Below are 19495 nucleotides of genomic sequence, written 5' to 3' on the forward strand. Positions count from 1 at the left end.
TAGGCCCTGTATTATATGGTCTAAATTACTACCTCTGAAGCCCCATCTCCTACTACTCTCCCCTCCCATCAAGTACATGAGTCTTGTTGCTGTTCCTTGAGCTAGGTATGATCCCAATTCGGGGCTTTTTTTTCTGTCTCATTATGAGGTTAGCTGTATATTTTTATTAGGTTAGGTTAAGGACGTTTCCTTCATACTATTTTTTAATTGAGATTCATGTAAAACCACCATTTTAAAACAATTCAGTGGCATTTAGTGCATTCACAATGTTGTGCAACCACCACCTCTTTCTAGTTCCAGAACATTTTCATTATCCCCAAAGGAAACCCCATTCCCATTAAGCAGTTGCTGTCCACCTCCTCTTCCCAGTCCCTGGGAAGATCAGACTGACAAACTAAAAATTGTTAGTAACAACCAATCTGCATTGTCTCTATGGATTTACTTATTCTGAATACTTACTATAAGTGGAGTCATGTAATACGTGACCTTTAGTGTCTGGCTTCTTTCACTTAGCATAATGTTGAGGTTCATCCAGGTTGTAGCCTGTATCAGCACTTCGCTTCTATTTATGACTGACTATTCCATTGTATGTATATACCACAATTTGGTGACAAATTCATCCATCGATGGACATTTGGGTTGTTTCCACCTTTTGGCTATTGTGAACAATGCTGTTATGGATGTGCATGTGTATGTATTTGTTTGAGTACCTGTTTTCAATTCTTTGGGGTACATACCTAGAAGTGAGATTGCCGAATCATATGGTAGTTCTATGTTTAACTTTTTGAGGAACCATCAAACTGTTTTCCACAGTGGCTGCACCATTTTATGTTCCCACCAGCAATACATGAGGGTTCAAATTTCCCACTTCAGGGCTTTTGCACTTGTTCCCTCTCCCTGGAATGCCGCTCTGATAGATATCCAAGTGGCTCACTTCCTCATCTTCAGATCTATATTCAAATGTCATCTTCTCAATGAGGCCTACCCTGACCACACTTTAAATGGCAAACCCCCAATCCCATACTCACTATCCTTCTTCCCTGATTTATTTTCCTCCATAGTATTGATCACCACCAGGCATAATGTGCCAGTTTGAATGTATTGTGTCCCCCAAATGCCATTATCTTTGTGGTCTTGTGTGGGGCAGACGTTTTGGTGCTGGTTGGATTTGCTTGGAATGTGCCCCACCCAGCTGTGGGAGATGATTCTGATGAGATGTTCCCATGGAGGCGTGGCCCCACCCATTCGGGGTGGGCCTTGATCAGTGGAGCTATATAAATGAGCTGACTCGGGGGGGGGGGAGGAGAGTGCAGCTGGGAGTGATGTTTTGAAGAGAAGCAGGCTTGCTAGAAAGGAACGTCCTGGGAGAAAGCCGTTTTGAGGCCGGAGCTTTGGAGCAGACGCCAGCTGCCTTCCTAGCTAACAGAGGTTTTCCGGACACCACTGGCCGTCCTCCGGTGAAAGTACCCGATTGCTGATGTGTTGCCTTGGACGCTTTGTGGCCTTAAGACTGTAATTGTGTAGTGAAATAAACCCCCGTTTTATGAAAGCCTATCCATCTCTGGTGTTTTGCATTCTCCAGCATTAGCAAACTAAGACACATACTATATAATGTTCTTATTTGTTTTCTATTGTCTGTCTCCCACCACTAAAATGTAAGCTCGCCGAAGGCAGAGATTTCAGCGTTTTCCTAGCACCTAAAACAGTGTCAGGTACATAGTAGATGCTCAATAAGTATTTGCTGAATAAACAAATGGGGCCCAAAGTGGGGTCTTGCAAAGATGTGACAAAAAAGGGGCAAGAATCTAAGTTCTGTAGTTTAGTGGTTATTTTTCTAATAATGTTCACAAACTGAGACTGAACCAATCACACCTTTTATTCAGCTGTAACCAAAAACACACATGCATGAGATGGGTACTTCTGAATTAGGTGAATGAACTATTTAGAATAGCTTGAAGGTAAAGGGGGATCAGACTGACAAACTAAAAATCATTAGCAACCAAATCCAACCAACTGCCTACAATAAGCAAGTTTAGTATAGACAGTCTGAAATATTTTATTTAAACTAAATTTAAAAATTATGTTACAGGAGACAGAACTTTAAGAGTAAAATACTTTAAGAAAATGAACTTGATGCATACTATAATAGAATCCTATGAAGAACCCAAAGATTACCCCTACCTAAAATATTGCTATAGCAAGAAAATACCTGTAAACTGAAAAGAATGAATTTTTAAAATGACAAGGAGTTATTTATGGGCAAAAGACTGAAACTTAAAAAAAAAAAAAAACCAAAACAAAAAAACCTGCAGAAAGAGGGTGGATGACAAAATATCCTAGAGACAGATAAAATGAACTTGTCTCTATCTTTCAAGGGATGATTATGTGCTATCAGTATTTGGCCACTGGCATTTAAGTCCATGGTAGAAAGAAAATAAAGAATAGATTATCACCAATTTACCAATTTCACTTCTAAGAAACAAAACCCTTTTGGAGATTTTGTAAATCAGTTTAGAAAATGAAAACTAATGGACTCAACTCTTTTGAATATGAACTGCAAAAAGCATGCTACAAAACAAAGTGGTCATTGAAACTGGCTTTCAATCTACTTCTAAGTACAATTCAAGAGGTTCTGATTTTAGAGTAAAAAAGCACTAATGATTGAGTCATAACAACTTCAGAGCCTGCCTGTCTTCATGGCTATTACGATCAAAAAGGAAATTTTGCTACTCTTTAAAAGTCAAGAAATTGTAAAACATAAATGGTGAGCTTTTAATTGCATTAGAGGAAAAAGTGCAAAATGCACTAAGCAGATGAAGCTCTTAGTCTGATCAGGCCTCTGTGCAATAAGCAATGCAATGCTCCTATTTATATGATAAAATCTACAGCTTTTATATGAAGTTATTTATTAGAAAATAATTCCCGAGTCACTTCAACAATACAAATTTTATTAAAAAAATAAGTAATAACATCAAAACCGGTCAGCAAATCTATATTCAATGTAACCAAAATAAACAAACACCAAATTAAAAAAAATATACATCTATACATATGGGCAAGAAACAAGTGCATTTTTGGTCCCAATATTTTTGAATATATTATCTTTATCCAAATAATGGCTAAGAAGATATTATGTATCAGATGTACAGAGACATAACTTTAAAACTTGTTTTAAGGTCTGCAGAAGTTTTTTTTTGCTAATTCTTTATAACTTTGAACTTACAATCATTAAGATAATGTTAATGATGATAGTCCCAAGACAGATGGAGGATGTAAAAATGTCTAACGGTCTGAATGATTGCCAAATTAAGAAGCTACCAATAGGAAGCTACATGAAATCTGTAGAGGATTGTAAGGACCCAGAGTTTTTAACAAAACAAAACAAAACAAAAGTTTTTAAAGAAAAATGTATAAAATAGACATAACAAAATGGACATCAATAAATCTGGAGAAGAATAACAAAACCAAACTACCAAAATTAAATTAAATTAAAAAAAAAATCTGAATACTAGTATTGCTGAAAATTCCTAGGGTTAATACTGGATAAAAGTTTAAATGACAGTACAAATAACTATGACTTTGGAACTGAATTTTTAGAAACTTGTTTCAAGAACATGGACGTAACCTTGGTTCCCTACACAACCAGAGCTTTTATATTCCTTGGACTGCATGCATGCTAGAGGAAAGTTAAAGGGCAACAGCCAAAGTGATTAAACTGCAACTCAGATGTTAAAGTATTGATCTGATGGGCTTTCTTGGTCAGAATTGACCATTAAACTTAAGATAAAAAACCAAAGCCCCCAGTGGGAAGTTGTGCTCAATTTGGTGGGCCTTGAGGTCATCTCTGGCCAAATCAGCATCAGCATTATGGGAGGCCAGTCATGTAGGGAGGGACTCTCCCCAAGATCTGATTTCTTGAGGCCACACCTTAGAGGAGGTCTCACAGTCAAATTATTCACATTCCTTGGAAAGAGAGAACAGGCATCACTTGTGTCCACTGAAGGGGGACACTTTCCAGGAGTACCCTGGACATTTTTTGAAATTTCTGTGTTGCTTCTGCACCTGAAAAATACGAAAAATAGAACAATGACAGACAGGGAATGAGGAAAACAACAGCTATCTGACCTAAAATGTAAGACAAGAAATTCACTAAGAAAGCAGATAAAACAGACAAAAAAAGATGAACAGCCATATTGTTTGGAATGTAATATTCTGAAGGCAAGTATAGCAGAAAAAAACACAAATTATTTTAAGCAAAGAAAAGACCATAGCAACAAAAGTTATTTTTGGAGAGCCAACTGGAGAAAAAAAACAAATGTTAAGATATGTTAACCTGACACAAAGATAAGGTGGAATAAGAATCTAGTGCCATCTGAAAGCTGAAATGAGCTGAATAATGAGCGCTAGTGTCATGGTCTTGGCTGTTTAATTGCCTTCGTGTAAGGAAACACTTCAGAACTTTGAACTTAGGAAATTCCAACTTGTCTTGCACCAGGTTGCACGAGCTCCATAGAGCAGGAATCTATTTCAACAAGCAGCTTTAAAAAAAAAAAACAAAAACAAAATACTTTAATATTTTTCATTTCTATTAATGATACATTTAAAAAAATGCAACAGTGCTAAAATCCATCAAAGTAAAATGCACTGAATGAAAATTAAACTTACTCAGAAGTGGATTCAGATGAGGTACTATCAGAAACTGAAATTAGAAGAAAAGTTTTACATTTAAACAGCATATATGATGAGTGAGACTGTAGATTTAACATATAAAGATCCCATATTGTGGCTGATCAAACATATTGGAGTAAATATCAAAAATCTAAAGTAGCACAATTATATATACATACCATTCTCTGTTATAATTTGGCAAGTATGAGTTTTACGTTGACTTAAGTGTTTAGCCATCTGATCTAAGCCAGAAGAATTAGTTAGGAAATCACACTTAAGGCAAACTAGAGTCATGCCCCTATGGAAAAAAAAAAGAAAACAGTAAGCAACAAATGGTTTTAATCTTTTATGAAAATCCATACCAAAATTCAATAATTAATTTTCCATGTAATAATTCTTGATTTGCTTATGTGTCATGACCATTATTTTTCAATGTTACTATATAAATATGATATAACTGAAATGATTCTCTAGAAAATGGCATAGCCATGTTCAGATTATACTACCATTTATTTACAGAAAGTTATTTGTGCCTTGTAAACTGCTACCTCTCATTCAGATTGCTAAAAGCTAGTAGACAAGAAACCTACAAGTCCAACTTGGCTCCTCTAACAACTTGCATAACTTGGGCAAGTCACAGTCTTTCTGTGCCTTTGCCTATCTGCAAAGCAAGAACATTCATTCATTCAATATACATTTACTGAGGAAACGTTTTTATATACACTGTTCTAAGAGGTATTGTGGATACAGTGGTAAACAAAAAAAGGTACAGCCTGTGCTCTAATGGAGCCTACAATTTAGTATCTTATTTAACTGAGAATAAAATGAGAAAAGAAATGGGAAGTCTTTAAAAATAGATCATATGTGCTATTGTTATTATTAGTTTATTAACAAAGAACAAATACACTTTTGAAGTTCATCACATACTTTAAATTTAAGTATTTTACCTGTATAGAAAGAAAAACAAGCAGCATACCTTAAACTGACTTCTCCCCTGAAGCTCCGTGTATTTACACCTTGATATCACATTGGTCCATCAAAAATGACCTCATAAAACTGAAATCATGTGCTTTCTCCCCAAAAATCAACTCCTGACTGATCTCTCCTATGATGTCATTTCCCCTGATGCTAGGGCTCAAAGTTGTAGTTATTTCTGATTCTTTACTTCCTTAAAACATTTGTTATTTCACATTGTATAACATTAACAATTTATTGAGCATTTACTCTGTGCCAGGCTGAGGGTTTTAGACATATTATCTCACCTAAATCTTACAAGAACCCAAAGAGGTAGGTGCTGTAATTATCACCTTTTTATAGAGGACAGAGTCAGGTTTAGTTTTCCACCAAGGCCAGGACCAGGTTTCAAACTGAGTCTTGATTCCACAAAGTTATATGAACTTCATGCTCTATCCAAACTTGACTACCAGCCATTCCCCATGTATGCCTATTTTTTTCCATTTCTGCACCTTTATTCATGCTATTTCTTCAACTAGAATGTCCCTATGCCTCTGCTTATCAGTAGAAACCTTTCTCCCCTTTGAAATCAATAACATTCATTGCACTTATTACAAACCTCCTTGTATTACTGCAGTTATTTATGTTCACAGCTTATCTCCCTCCAATATACTGTACATTCCTTGAAGGTTAATACCAAGCCTTCTTCATCACTGTCATCTTTACAGGACCTGCTACATTATGCTATAAATGATAGGTGCACAATGAAAAGCTAAAGAATGAACATGATTTCAACAAAATAGTAATTACCAAAAATTATCATTCTATAGAATTATAAATATGCTAAAATTGACCGATTTTCAATTTAAGTTTGAGACCTACCCAAGCTGAGAAAAAAGCAAAGCAGATGTCTAAAATCAGTTAATTAAAAAACCAAGCACACAACTGAGCTTGACAACAGTGAGGTAAAAATCAAGTTAAAGTCTCACTTTTAGGGACTTTTCATTCTTTATAAAAATTTTCAGTGAAGGCAACATCTAATATAGCTTAATCTTTTCTAATTACTTTACTTCACTAATGTTTTGAAAATAGCACTAACATATTTTAAAGATGGAATCAAACGTTTCTCTGCCTGTGAGCTGTTTGTCCAATATTGATGATGGGGCCCATCATCCACATGTCATTTTCAACATATACATTAATTTATTCAACAAATATTTACTAAGTCCCTACTACTCAGGGCCTGGCAAATGTCTGGCATAGGTAAATATACAAACCTCACACGTTCTAGTGAGAAGACAGAGACAATAAACTAAAGAACAGAATATGGAGCATGCCAGATGATAAAAAGTTGGTATGAAGAAAACTAAGAGAGAAGAAATACTGAGAGTGGAGCATAGAGGGAAAGGATACTATTTTAAATGGAGTGGTCAAGGAAAGCCTCACTCACTGGAGTGGAGACCTGAAGGAGGTGAGAGAGCTAGCCACGTAGATATCTGGGGAAGAGCAAACTAGGCAGAGGGAATAATAAATACACAGGTTCTGAGATATGGTATCAACCCTTCTTTCACCTTGTTCACTAACCCAAAGCATTAAAACAAATCTTGCCATTGTTATTTCAAATAGCAATGACAACATGAGAAAATAATTAAAGGAAGATGGAATCAAAAGGAACCAGAAGAATGTGGATTCTGAGCTAAATGTGGATTCTAAGCTAAATGTGGATTCTGAGCTAAATGTGTGGTGTAACCAAAATTATCAATACTTTTAGAAATATTCATCAATAATTCTTTCTGCACAGTAAACAAGTTGTGTACTTTTCTTTGTTTCTATAAGAAAAAACACCTTAAAGAATTATGAAGGCTATATATTGATGTTGAGAATTACAGTGGTTTAACAAATTTACTTAAAATTGAAGAAGTGTTAGTCACTTTACTAGGTATCTTAAACATCTTTTAAATATTCTAATATTGTTGGAAAGCCTTATTTTTTTTTCTTATTTTACAATGCAAAGGCATGAAGGTTTCCTCTTAACGCCTGACACCCCAATGTAGAGTAAGAGAAGACAGGCTCTCCCAACTTTGGTCTAAGGATATACCAAACAGAACTCTGTCATTGTCCAGTAGCAATTATTTAGATTTTTAAACTAGGTACCCTAACAACAGGTTAAAAAAGCTATTATAATTTTTCAATAGAAAGAATGAAAAAAGATCAACTAGTTACCTGAGACTTCCTGAATGCTTCTTAAAAATACAAAACCGTTTACTTGGATGGTTGCTATGAGAGCTGGAGAGATAAGAGACAAAAGAGATTTTATTAATTTTATTATACACTAAGTCACATTAATCTTATGACCACATTTCAATTCTTTGTTTAGGTTTCTCAGTTTTGAATAGAGCATGATCTAGATGACAAAATCATGTTGTTCATCCCTGTTTAATGCAAAATTTTACCTTATATTTCATTTTACCTGTGTATTTTCTAATGACAGCTATTTCCCTGAGAATATTCTTAGGAGACCGGTATCCAACCATCATAAAAAATACTCAATAGTTAAAAATGCACAGAGCATCAAATGTTTTCAAACTATTAACAGTTGAAAACAATTTAAAATATGTGCTAATCATGCATTTTGCTATAATGTAAACTGTTATGAATAATAATTATTTGTCTCTTTCTAAATCTTAATATGCTTGGCAGAGTGGGGAGAATCTGAATGATCCTGGAAGTAAACACTACTTAAGCTAAATGTCATTGCTTACCATCTGTAAAATCAAACATTTAAAGAGTTCTTTGCAATTACTAGGAGAGCTGTGAAAGAAAGCACATTAAAGGAAGCAAAGCTTGTGAGTTAAAACAATGCTTCCCCTAAGAACAGAACATAAAACCACCAATCAAATTTTGCAGTCAACGGTAATAGCTTTTATACTGCCTTTAAACTGGTAAGAAAAGCTTTCCTGTATTAGAAAGTCCAGCAGGATTAGCCAGGATTTGCCTAGCGCTGTATTACTAAAAGTATGGTCCACAGATTGGCAGCATCAGCACAGTATGAGAACTTATGGGAAATGCAAAGTCTCAGGCCCTACCACAAACTTACTGAATCAGTCTCTGGAAGTGGGGCCCAGGAATCTGTTTTAACAAGCTTTTCAGGTTATTCTTATGCAACCTAAAGTTTGAGAGGCACTAGCCTTGGGTCTGCACTGACAGACCCAAACTAGCTAGCACACCAGGTCAACAGTTACCCTCAGACACAAGATAACCATAAACAGCACAGACCATGTATGCACGGGAACAGAAACATTCTGGCTGGGTATAATCTCCAGAAAATATCCTCAGAATATTTATAATGGTCATTTCTCCAATCTAGAGATAAATACCATTGAAAATTTACAAATTTAAGACTACATCCCAAGAAAAATTCATTTTTTTTTTATTTAGAAGAGAGCATCAGGGAGTTAAAAAGCCTTGAAATTATATGCAAACTTTTATGTTTTTGAAAAAGCACATACATTTTTCCTCAGAGGAATGAATTTAAGATTTTATCTGATTCCCCTCAAAACGTAAAAAAAATCTGTTTTTTAAAAAGTGAGATTTAAAAGGTCTTTCTTCTCTCCCATCAAATCAGCACACTATTTTTGGTTTATTAGCCCATTCAGAAAGGGGAAATATTGGTAATTTAAAATTTGTAGTGACTTGAATCCAGTTTTAATTTTGAGTTCACTATAAAAATAAATTTAAATTGCCTCTTTGATTTCTCTTTATTTAATACATAGATTCCATACTTGGTAGTTTTGTATATATAGGAACACAAATATAAGAATATAGCAACTCACCATGTGAGTGTGAAAACCTTGTGGCTCACATTCCCTTTATTCATTGTATGGGACAGATGAGTAGAAAAAATAGGGAAAAAAGTAAATGAATAGTAGGGAGGGGTGGGGAAGAATGGGATGATGGGATGTTTGGGGTGCTCTTTTTTTCTTTAATTTTTATTCTTTTTTTTTGCGGTAATGAAAATGTTCAAAAATTAATTGTGGTGATGAGTGCACAAGTATATAATGGTAATGTGAACAATTGACTGTACACTTTGGATGACTGTATGGTATGTGAATATATCTCAATAAAATTGAATTTAGAAAAAAGACTCCTCTGTGGAAAAAAAATATATAGCAAATCACAAAAAAAGGGGAAACTACCCAGCAAAGAATAGAAAACAGGTAACAATTAGGAGTCCATTTCAAGTTAAGTTCCTATTGCTTCACTGTAAGCAGAGAAAAGAGCAAGTGCAAAGATAACAGAGTAAAAGCACCTGGTATTTTCAAGAAGATAAAAATAATTTTATATAGTGAAGCATGTGTGTGAATAAGTTGAAAAAGTAATTAGGAATCAGATATCATAAGTCTTATATTGTCCAGAAAATTTGAATTTCATCCTTTCAACGCTAGGAAGTTAAAGAACTTTAGACCAAAGGATCCTAAACCTCACCAGATATGCCTACTTTAGCAGCAGTAGAAAGGAAGAACTGGAAAAGGGGGAAAAACTGTAGACAGGGACGTCTATTATAATGCTATTGCAATAATTTTACTGTTCTTCTCATGACTGCTATTTAGTGCCAATAAATCTATATAAAATATATAAGAAACTCAAGCAGATCTTATAAAAAATAATTCAGTACCCTGTCCTGTCCAGTGTGTAGGAATAAACTTTTATACCAGCTTTCTATTTTCTTAGAAAAATTTAACTCATCCTTCAAAGCCTAAGTGAAATGTCATTTCTGTAATGTCTTCCCTTGTTTCTCACTTAAAGATTTTACCCTTCTCTCCTCTATGCTTTTATAATCATTTGTTTGCCACACATTAAACTAGGTAAATATATTTCCCCTACTGATTGTGAAATATTAAAGGCAAGGACGCTATCCCCAATACATCTAAATAATAGCAGATTAGAAGCAATAATAGCTATCATTACTTGAATATCTCATGTGTAAGACATTCTATTAAGAACTTTAAGTGCATTTTCTCTAATAATCACAATAACTTTCTCTTCTAAAAGAAACTGGGAGTCAAGCAAATTGCCCAAATTTGCACAGCTAAAAGATGGTGAAGCTTGCATTCAAATCTAGAACTGTTTAATTCCTCCCCACCAGCCTGTCTCCATACATAATTCTCAGCAAATAGTACCTTCCTACTAGGTACTCAAAAAAATATTGGTTGACTTGAACCTAACTGAAACTCTGCTAGAAATAGAGATATCAAATAGCTCAGGGTCAGTTAATTCAATTCTATTGTCTTGTAGTAAAAGCAAACCTATACCACTCTTTCACATTTTTTCAGCTGCTTAAAAGCTATAAGCAAAAGATGTGCAATAATTTTAAACAACTGAATCCAAAATAATGCTACTTTTAAAAAAATCACGTTATATGTATAAAGAGATGTTCTCCTTCAAAAGAAGTCTTACTTTTAACAATGTTCCAACTCTTTCAAGATCTTTGAATATCCTCTCTTGAGATTATGTTTAGAGCCTTTTGTAATTACAACAAATAATGACATAACCTGCAATCTGGAAGTTCTTATAGTAGGTGCCATAGTGAAAATACAAAGAGCTCTTCTCTCATGGAGATAATACAAGACACCAATAAATATAAGACAGAATAGCTGAATAGTACAGAGCTCAAAGAAAGCAATGATTCCAGTGAGCAGTGTGGTAATCATATACTTCCCAGAAGGTAAACTTAGAGGGAAGGAGAGGGGCAACAGAGGGAATAACAAAGAACAAGGGAAAGCCACTTTAGATACTGCATACAGGGAAAACACTGTGTTGGGAAAGATGAAACAATTTATCAATTCTGGGGGATGGGAGTCTTGATAGAAGGGTTGGGGCAAGAATGAGACCAGAGGGAAGACCCATTAAGAGGCTACAGAGTTGGTATGGGCTGGGGTGAAAGGTACTCAACCTTGAGAGAAAACGAAGCTTCTGTATGTACGGAGTTCAAACCTATGACAAGAGCCCATACTGGGTAGGAGTGAGGGTGGGTAGCTAAGGCAGCAAGGGCACAATTGGAGTAGGGGAAAAGCAAAGGTACCTACCAGGCCTTTAGAAGAATAGTAATGGAATATTTCAGTTCCAAATGAGGCTAACAATGTGTAAGAGCTCAGTGTGTATGATGACAATGCAGCGCAGGGTTGGGGCTCATAGGAAATTAAAAAAAGGGTGTGAAAGGAGTCTTGGACCAATCGGGAATGTTTTGGGATAGAATGAGATCAGAGAGTTAGGAAGCCCATGGAAAATGGAACAGGGGAGGGCAGAATGAACCGTGGGTTTAAGAAACACAAAAAATATTTTCTAATTTAATCTCCTATAAATTACAGGAAGAAATAAAGCCCCCTTGGGGGCAGCCATGTGTTTGGCACAGAACAAGAGGCCAGCATTCCTCCCCGCAGTCCACTGAGGGAAGGGTCAAGAGGAGTTGAAGGAAGAAAAGGTAATGAAAAAGAGGAGTAGCCAAAAAGGAAGAAGAAAAATGGTGGTAACAGTTTAACAGAAGTTCAGATGAGTTTTAAAACCGAGTGACCAACAATGTCAAATACACTGAAGAAGTCACAGAGGCGTAAGAATGAAAAACAGTGAATACTTTTAGTGATTAAGGCATGACTAATAACCTTTAAAGGCACAGTTCTGGTTGATAAGTGGGGGTGATACTCAAATTACAAAGGGTAAAGAAATGACAAATATGCTAGAAAAGAATACTGTTTAAAATGTTAATGGTAGAAGAAGACAAGAAAATAAGTTGGTAGTAAAGGCAAATCTCTCTCACCCCTCAAAAATACCTGAAAATGTTTGTAAGCAGAAAGAATGTGGTAGAGAGCAAGAGATGAAATGAAATAAAGGATAGGGTTAACTCTGAAAAAGTGTGACATGTTTGTTTTCTGAGATTGTTTGGATGAAGGATACAGGAAAAAATAAACTTTGAGGTAAAAAGGTTAATTTTGAGAAAAACACAAAAGATGACCTCTGAGTAATTAGTAGGCAAGGTTAACGACTGAGAGATTAGAACAAAATCTTGAGGATAGTAAAAAAGGTTAAAACAGATGTTGTAGATAAAAATAAAGAAGCATTTTCAAAAAGATAGGACAAAACCAAAGTTAAAGATCATGAATTCAGAGCTGACCGAAGCAAGCACAGTTTTGTAGTCTAGGAATGAGCACAGAGAAAGATTAAAAAGGATAAGAGGTTCAACACTAGCAAGGTGAGCATGACTGAAGATGAAAAGGATTTTAGAACAAAAACAAAATAGCATTTAGAACAGACGACCTTGAGGGTGAGGTTGACTATAAAGTTGTATAGATGCTGCCGAACTGTTAACGGGTCAAGGTTCTAAAAGTCATGGGGTATGAGAACTCAAAATGAACAAACAGTGTGTATGATGATGTTAAAATGGGATGGTGGTAAGAAAGGGGGTACTGAAAGTTAGAGATGGGAACTAGACGCGAAGTTCTGGCACTAAAGAAGTCAATGCACTATGAGGTTAGATTGATGAAGAGTTAAAAAAACAAAACAAAACAAAAAAAAACCCTTTAGCTAGGTGCTGAAACAAGGTGGGGCGAATCCTCAAAAAGTGGTGGCTGATTATGACCAGAAAGTAACACAGAAGTCCTGTTATGATCTGCAAGAAAATCACTTTTGTTGGTTATACTTTATTTCTGATTTAAAATAAATGAAGAACCCCGATTTAAATAATAAACAGATTTATATCTGCACAATTTTTGCCTATTAAAAAAATCTGTCCTGAAGTGCAAAGTAAGCCCCTTCTTCTGAGATACAAATTAATGCGGATTCTGAAGGCTTTCCTTAGCATAGAATACATGGGAAATGCTCAAATAATGTAAGTTAAATTGATGTATAAAAAGAAATTCCAACAGCAGCATGATGACTGGAATATCCCTATAGTCTCTCATTTCACTCAATGAATGAAAAGATGGATGGCTTGAAAGACAAATGGTTGGATGAATGGATAGACAGAAGGGAAAGGGATGAGTGAATAGACAGATGAGAAAAAGAGCAAGAGAGAGAGAGAGGGAGTGCCTCAATAGTGCTCTTAATATCACTGACAAACCTGGAGTCTCATAAAGTGACTACTTTGAAGAGGATAACACCCATATGATTACATGTATTTATTTGATAAATATATTGAAAATACTTAAAATTTTACCTTTGAAAAATAACTAGTTTTGAAAGACCTATAAAAAATTACAACAGAAAAATTTCCCTACCCAAACTATCATTATTTCATCATTCTACCTGTTCTCATAATTTTTGTCCCAGCAATTTCATGAATTACTAGGCTGGAAAATACTACTGGGCAATTTCCTAGAAGTTCCCTATTACTATAACCTTTCTGCCCCTTGATGAGACAAACTGACTTACAACAGTTGCTGAATGCTGATTCTGACTGGCAATTTACATGTTTAACTCACCTCATCAAATGATTTACAAAGGCTTTGCTACAGTTCGAGTTGTATTTGCAAAAATTACAGCGGACAAATGTAGAAAAGTGGCTTGCAAAATCTTTTATTTTGGAACGACACTCAATGCACTTGTGAATTCCCCGACAATACCTTAAGGAGACAGAAAAAAATGGTAAAAATATATTTTAAACCAAAAACAATTAGGGAAAGGCCTTTTTAATGTTTAATTAATTGAAGCCAAGATGTTTAAATTAATATTGTTAAATAGATTATATTTTGAAAATTTGCTGTGGAATAACAAGCTAGAATAAGTATAAAATGTCTAACATCAGTTAATGTTTCCCTGGAATAAAAGGATCAAATCAACCAATTCAAATATCACAAGATATAAGCAAAAGATATAAGATTAGTGTAATAGATGAAAATTACAGAATAAACAAAGCAATTCAAATTCTGCTCAGCAGTTGTAAAAAAATACCTTTTCATTATTTTCTTGGCCTTTATACCAGACAAGTTATATCATGTAAATGTGCAAGGGGATTCTGTGATATGACAAATTTATATTAAAATGAACTTTCAATATTTAAGATTAAATTAGTAATGTATATCAGAAATAAAAGATATTACCTTAAGTTCTTTAAAGCGGTACTGATTTGATCTTTTCGGTTGCGCTGTTTCTTTTGCTTGTAACAGGTTTTTGATTTGTATTTAGATCTACTTGCATTTGACTTATTTGCATTAGGTTTACTTGCAATGGATGTAGTTGCATGACGTTTACTTGCAATGGATGTAGTTGCATGACGTTTACTTGCAGTGGATGTAGTTGCATGATGTTTATTTGCATGAGGTTTATTGGCAGTGGATGTAGTTGCATGACGTTTACCAGCAGTGGATGTAGTTGCATGAGGTTTGTTTGCATGAGGTTTACCAGCAGTGGATGGAGTTGCATGAGGTTTACCAGCAGTGGATGTGGTTAAATGAGGTTTACTTGCATGAGATTTACCAGCAGTGGATGTAACTGCATGAGGTTTATTTGTCTTAGATTTGCTTGCATTAGATTTTGTGGAATTTTTAGCAGTGTTATTCTTAGACTTTGGAGGTGAAACCTGAAGGGTGGAAGTGCTTGGAGTACTACTGGAAGGTGTAGTTGATGATTTTGATTGAAGAGGTCCAATTGAAGCTCGAATAGTAACCTATAAAAATGAAGGTAATACATGTTTTTAGAAAATTAATCATCACATCAGTATTAAGAATATCACTTACATTTGATTATTGACAAGAGTGCCAAAACAATTCAATGAAGGTAAAGAAGAGTCTTTTCAACAAATGATGCTGGACCAATTGGAAAACATGCAAAAGAATGAATTTGGACCCCTACTTCATACCATACACAAAAATTAATTCAAAATGGATAAAAGGCCAAATTGTAAGAGCTAAAACTGTAAGACTCTTAGAAGAAAACATAAGAGTAAGTAACCTTGGGTTAAGCAATGGTTTCTTAGATATGACACCTAAAGCACAGAAATAATAGGAAAAATAAATTGGGCTTCATCAAAATGAAAAACATTGAGTTTCAAAGGATATCATTAAGAAAGTGAAAAAGACAACCCACAGAATGAGAAAATATTTGCAAATCAATCCCTGAAGCACACTTGTAATTCAATTAATAAAAAGACAATTCACCCAATTAAAAAAAATGGATAAAGGATCTGAATAGGCATTTCTTCATAGATATACAAATGGCCAATAAGCACAAGAAAATATGTTCAACATCATTAGTCATCAAGAAATGCAAATCAAAACCCCAATGAGATATCAGTTGGCACTTACTAGGATGGTCATAAAAAAAAAAAAAAGACAGATAATAACAAGTGTTGGCAAAGATGTGGAAAAATTAGAACCCCCTATTCATTGCTGGTGGGAATATAAAATAGTACAGTCACTTTGGAAAACAGTTTGGCAGTTCCTCAAAAAGTTAAACATAACCATATGACCCAGCAATTCCACCCCTAGGTATGTACCCAAGAGAAATGAAAACCTATATCCATGTAAAAAACTGGTATAAGAATGTTCATAGCAGCATTATTTATAATAGCCCCAAAGTGGAAACAACCCAAATGTCCATCAGCTGATGAATGGATAAATTAAAATGTGGTATATCCATACAGTGGAATATTATTTGACCATACAAAGAATGAAGAACTGATACCTATGTTACAATATGGAGGAACCTTGAAAACACGCTAAGTGAAAGAAGCCAGCCCCTCAAAGACCACATATTGCATAATTCCATTTATATGAAATGTTCAGGATAAACAAATCCATAGAGACAGAAAGTACATTAATAGCTGCCAGGGGCTGGGGGAAGAGGAAATGTGGAGTGACTGCTAATGGTCTAAAATTGATTGTAATGATGTTTGCATAATTCTTTCAATATGTTAAAAATGATTTATTTGTAGATTTTAAAGGGGTGAATTGTATAACATGTTAATTATATCTCAATAAAGCTGTTACAAAAAATCACAGCAATACAAGAAGCTAAACACCATTATTTTGAAAACAGCAAGTGTAAACTATAATCAGACAAGTCTTTCATTTATTCTAAATGGGCATGCCAATCAAATGAAATTTACCTTCATATTTATTTACTGTTGTAATATTCCCGTTTGTATTGATAGCATTTATATATTACACACATATTAATGGATAATTAGGAGTTAATGCAAATTATATGGCTATCAATAGAGCACATTCCATGGAGATTTGCATGGTCTGATATAACTAAAAAACTTACACAAGTATAGAGGTCAAAATTAAATCTCAAAGCCAGAAAAAGAATTCTGTAAAGGCCTGCATTATCCTTTGATAACTATAAAACAAACAGATCTCCAACAAATGTGACCTTTTCTCTCTAGGGGATCGTTAGGCAGGATTTATGTATCCAATCCAAAGTTTTTTTTTTTGGGGGGGGGGAGGGTTCCATCAATTCATCATACAGCAATGGAGAATTTAATAATATTCAGAATTTCCTTAAAGGGAATATAAAATTTATCATTTATTTAGAAAAAGAAAATGTTCAATTATATCTATTGGTTGCTAGTGGAAAACACAGTTGCCTACCAACATTCTCTTTAATCGTTTGATTAGATCCCTCCACCCCACCCCCATATTTGAAGAACACCCTATGAGGAAGTCCAATGAAATACAGGTTGTTATCAAAAAGCACTGGACTAGGAGTCAAAAGACCGGAGGTTAAATTTCAGTTCTACCTGTTCCTAGCCATGTGACCTTAAGTAACTTAACTTCTCTAAGTCTCCTCATCTATAATATGGGGATAATACATGCCTTGCCTACTTCACTGAATTGCTTCATGGATTAAATAACAGAATGTATGAAAAAGCACACTGAAATCTTAATTCTGACATGTTGAAAAGCCCACTTAATATCATTATTGTTGCTACTATTATCATTATTAAGGGAATAGAGTTGATTGTACTACCTATGTCAAGGTTCTGCATGTCTAGTCCTAGCATGGAATGAATGCAGGGAAAGATACTGGACAGCTTCCTCTCCCTCTAGGTCTTCAGAACATGGCTTTACATTATTTTAATTAATTCAAACAGCAGACATACCCATTTTCAAAGGTAAGAACGCAAAGCCAAATATAATGCTTCGAATTATTTCATTTTGTATTATCCATGCCTTTGCTTCCCTCCACTGGAGAAAATATTCAAGATCTGACTTTATATATAGAAAGAAGTCAGAGAAAACAAGGCAAACAGGGGAAAGGAAACTGTAATCATCAGGAGGTAGTCAGACATGTGTTTGCTCACTTAAAACAGCAAGGTTTCCAGGAGCAGAACTTGCTTCTCCGAGAATAGACCCGGTAATGCCAACTTAAACAAACATTTGAGAACCTGTGGGCAAGTCAAGACACTATGCCAGATGATGGGGACACGGAAATAAATTAAATGTGATTCCTGATCTCAGACACATTATATAGTCTAGCAGCAGAAAGAGACATATATGCTATATTAACTGGAATAGCCCCCAAACAGACAATATAATATTGAAACAACTCTTTGGCACAGATCACAGTTAATCTAGTTGCACTTGGTACAAAGGAATACTGCTCCAATATACTCCATGCCAATGGACTAAAAACAATGATTAGAACTTTTTCTTTCCAAGTATAAGAATGATAAAACTTAAAATGAAAGTCATAAAAAAACTGGAACTCAATTTTTAATATTATTTTCAATAGATAAAACCAAGCAGGATATTATTTCTATTATCATATAAAATAGTAAAATACAATATATTTAAAACTCACTTTTGTTCCAGGAGGCAATCCCTCTAGTGCTTTAGGCTTTATAAATGTCCGATGCTGTATCTTGTGCTCTATTTTCTCCTTGCATGTCAAAAATTGTAATCTGCATTTTGAACAACGATGTATTCCTTTTTTCTGGTAAAGGAAAAGAGAAATTTCACCACTGCAAACCCTGGAGCCTGAAACTGCTCTTAATACTATTACCTAAATAATTTAAAAACCAGTATTTTACTATTTCCCACCATAAATAATACCAAAATACTATTTTATTTTTTAAAAAACATTCCTTGCATTAGTATTTGGATTTCAAAAGTATTTGTTACCATCTAGGCTTCCAACATGAAAATTCTATCAATTAGCTTCTAATGGCAAAAGTTCTATACCAATTGTAGCTCTTTTAATTAGAGATTTGAAGGATAAACTATTCAAACACTTGATACTGTGAAAGTGAACTACATGAACTATACTACATTTTTATACTTAAGAAAAGTAAATTCTTTTTAATTTTTGCTATTTCTATTTGTTTCAAACGTTGGTAAAATAAGTTGAACTTTCAAAAAACGAAACGAATCTAACCAGACACTCCTAAGGGAAGGCATGTTGTTAAAAAAAATGGTTCTATAAAGCAGTGCCTTCCCATACAGCTTTGTGCAATGACAGAAATGTTCTATAGCTGTGCGGTCCAATACAGTAGCCACTATCCACAAGTGGTTATTGAGCACCTGAAATGTGGTCAGAGAAGCTGAGGAACTGAATTTCTAATTTTAATTAATTTAAATTTAAATAGACACATGTGGCTAGTGGTTCTGTTACTGGACAGCATGGGTATAAAGGTATAAATCACAACTAATCCCAATTTACTGTTTGAGAACCCCTTGACTGAGTCCCTCCCCAAACCCAGTCCCATTATTATTTTACAGATGGGAAACAGGACCCAAGAAAAACTGAAGTCACTTGCCCATAACTGGTTACTAACTGTTCCAGTGTTTTGTTTTGTTTTACCATATATTACCAACTGCAATCTTTATGTACATACTCTCATTAATTTAAAATATATATTACATATTTATATGTAAAT

The 19495-nt window shown here is 34.6% G+C and overlaps 1 protein-coding gene across 3 annotated transcripts in view; it reads right to left on the reverse strand.

Moving 5' to 3' along the window:
* Positions 1–2983: 2983 nt before the first annotated feature.
* Positions 2984–19495, reverse strand: part of LOC119523003 (zinc finger protein 280C-like) — a 58186-nt gene continuing 41674 nt past the window's right edge. For 2 of the 3 annotated variants that reach the window (XM_037821748.1, XM_037821746.1), the window contains exons 14-20: positions 18421–18552; positions 14715–15280; positions 14097–14237; positions 7846–7908; positions 4848–4966; positions 4666–4699; positions 2984–4538 (exon numbers count right to left, since the gene is read on the reverse strand). In XM_037821748.1, the coding sequence (XP_037677676.1) occupies positions 4523–4538; positions 4666–4699; positions 4848–4966; positions 7846–7908; positions 14097–14237; positions 14715–15280; positions 18421–18552 (1071 nt within the window). In that variant the 3' untranslated portion in view covers positions 2984–4522. The remainder of the gene's footprint in view (positions 4539–4665; positions 4700–4847; positions 4967–7845; positions 7909–14096; positions 14238–14714; positions 15281–18420; positions 18553–19495) is intronic. The other variant, XM_037821747.1, reaches the window with a different exon arrangement.

This window comes from Choloepus didactylus, chromosome X (genome assembly GCF_015220235.1).
Source record: "Choloepus didactylus isolate mChoDid1 chromosome X, mChoDid1.pri, whole genome shotgun sequence".
Classification (NCBI taxonomy): domain Eukaryota; kingdom Metazoa; phylum Chordata; class Mammalia; order Pilosa; family Megalonychidae; genus Choloepus; species Choloepus didactylus.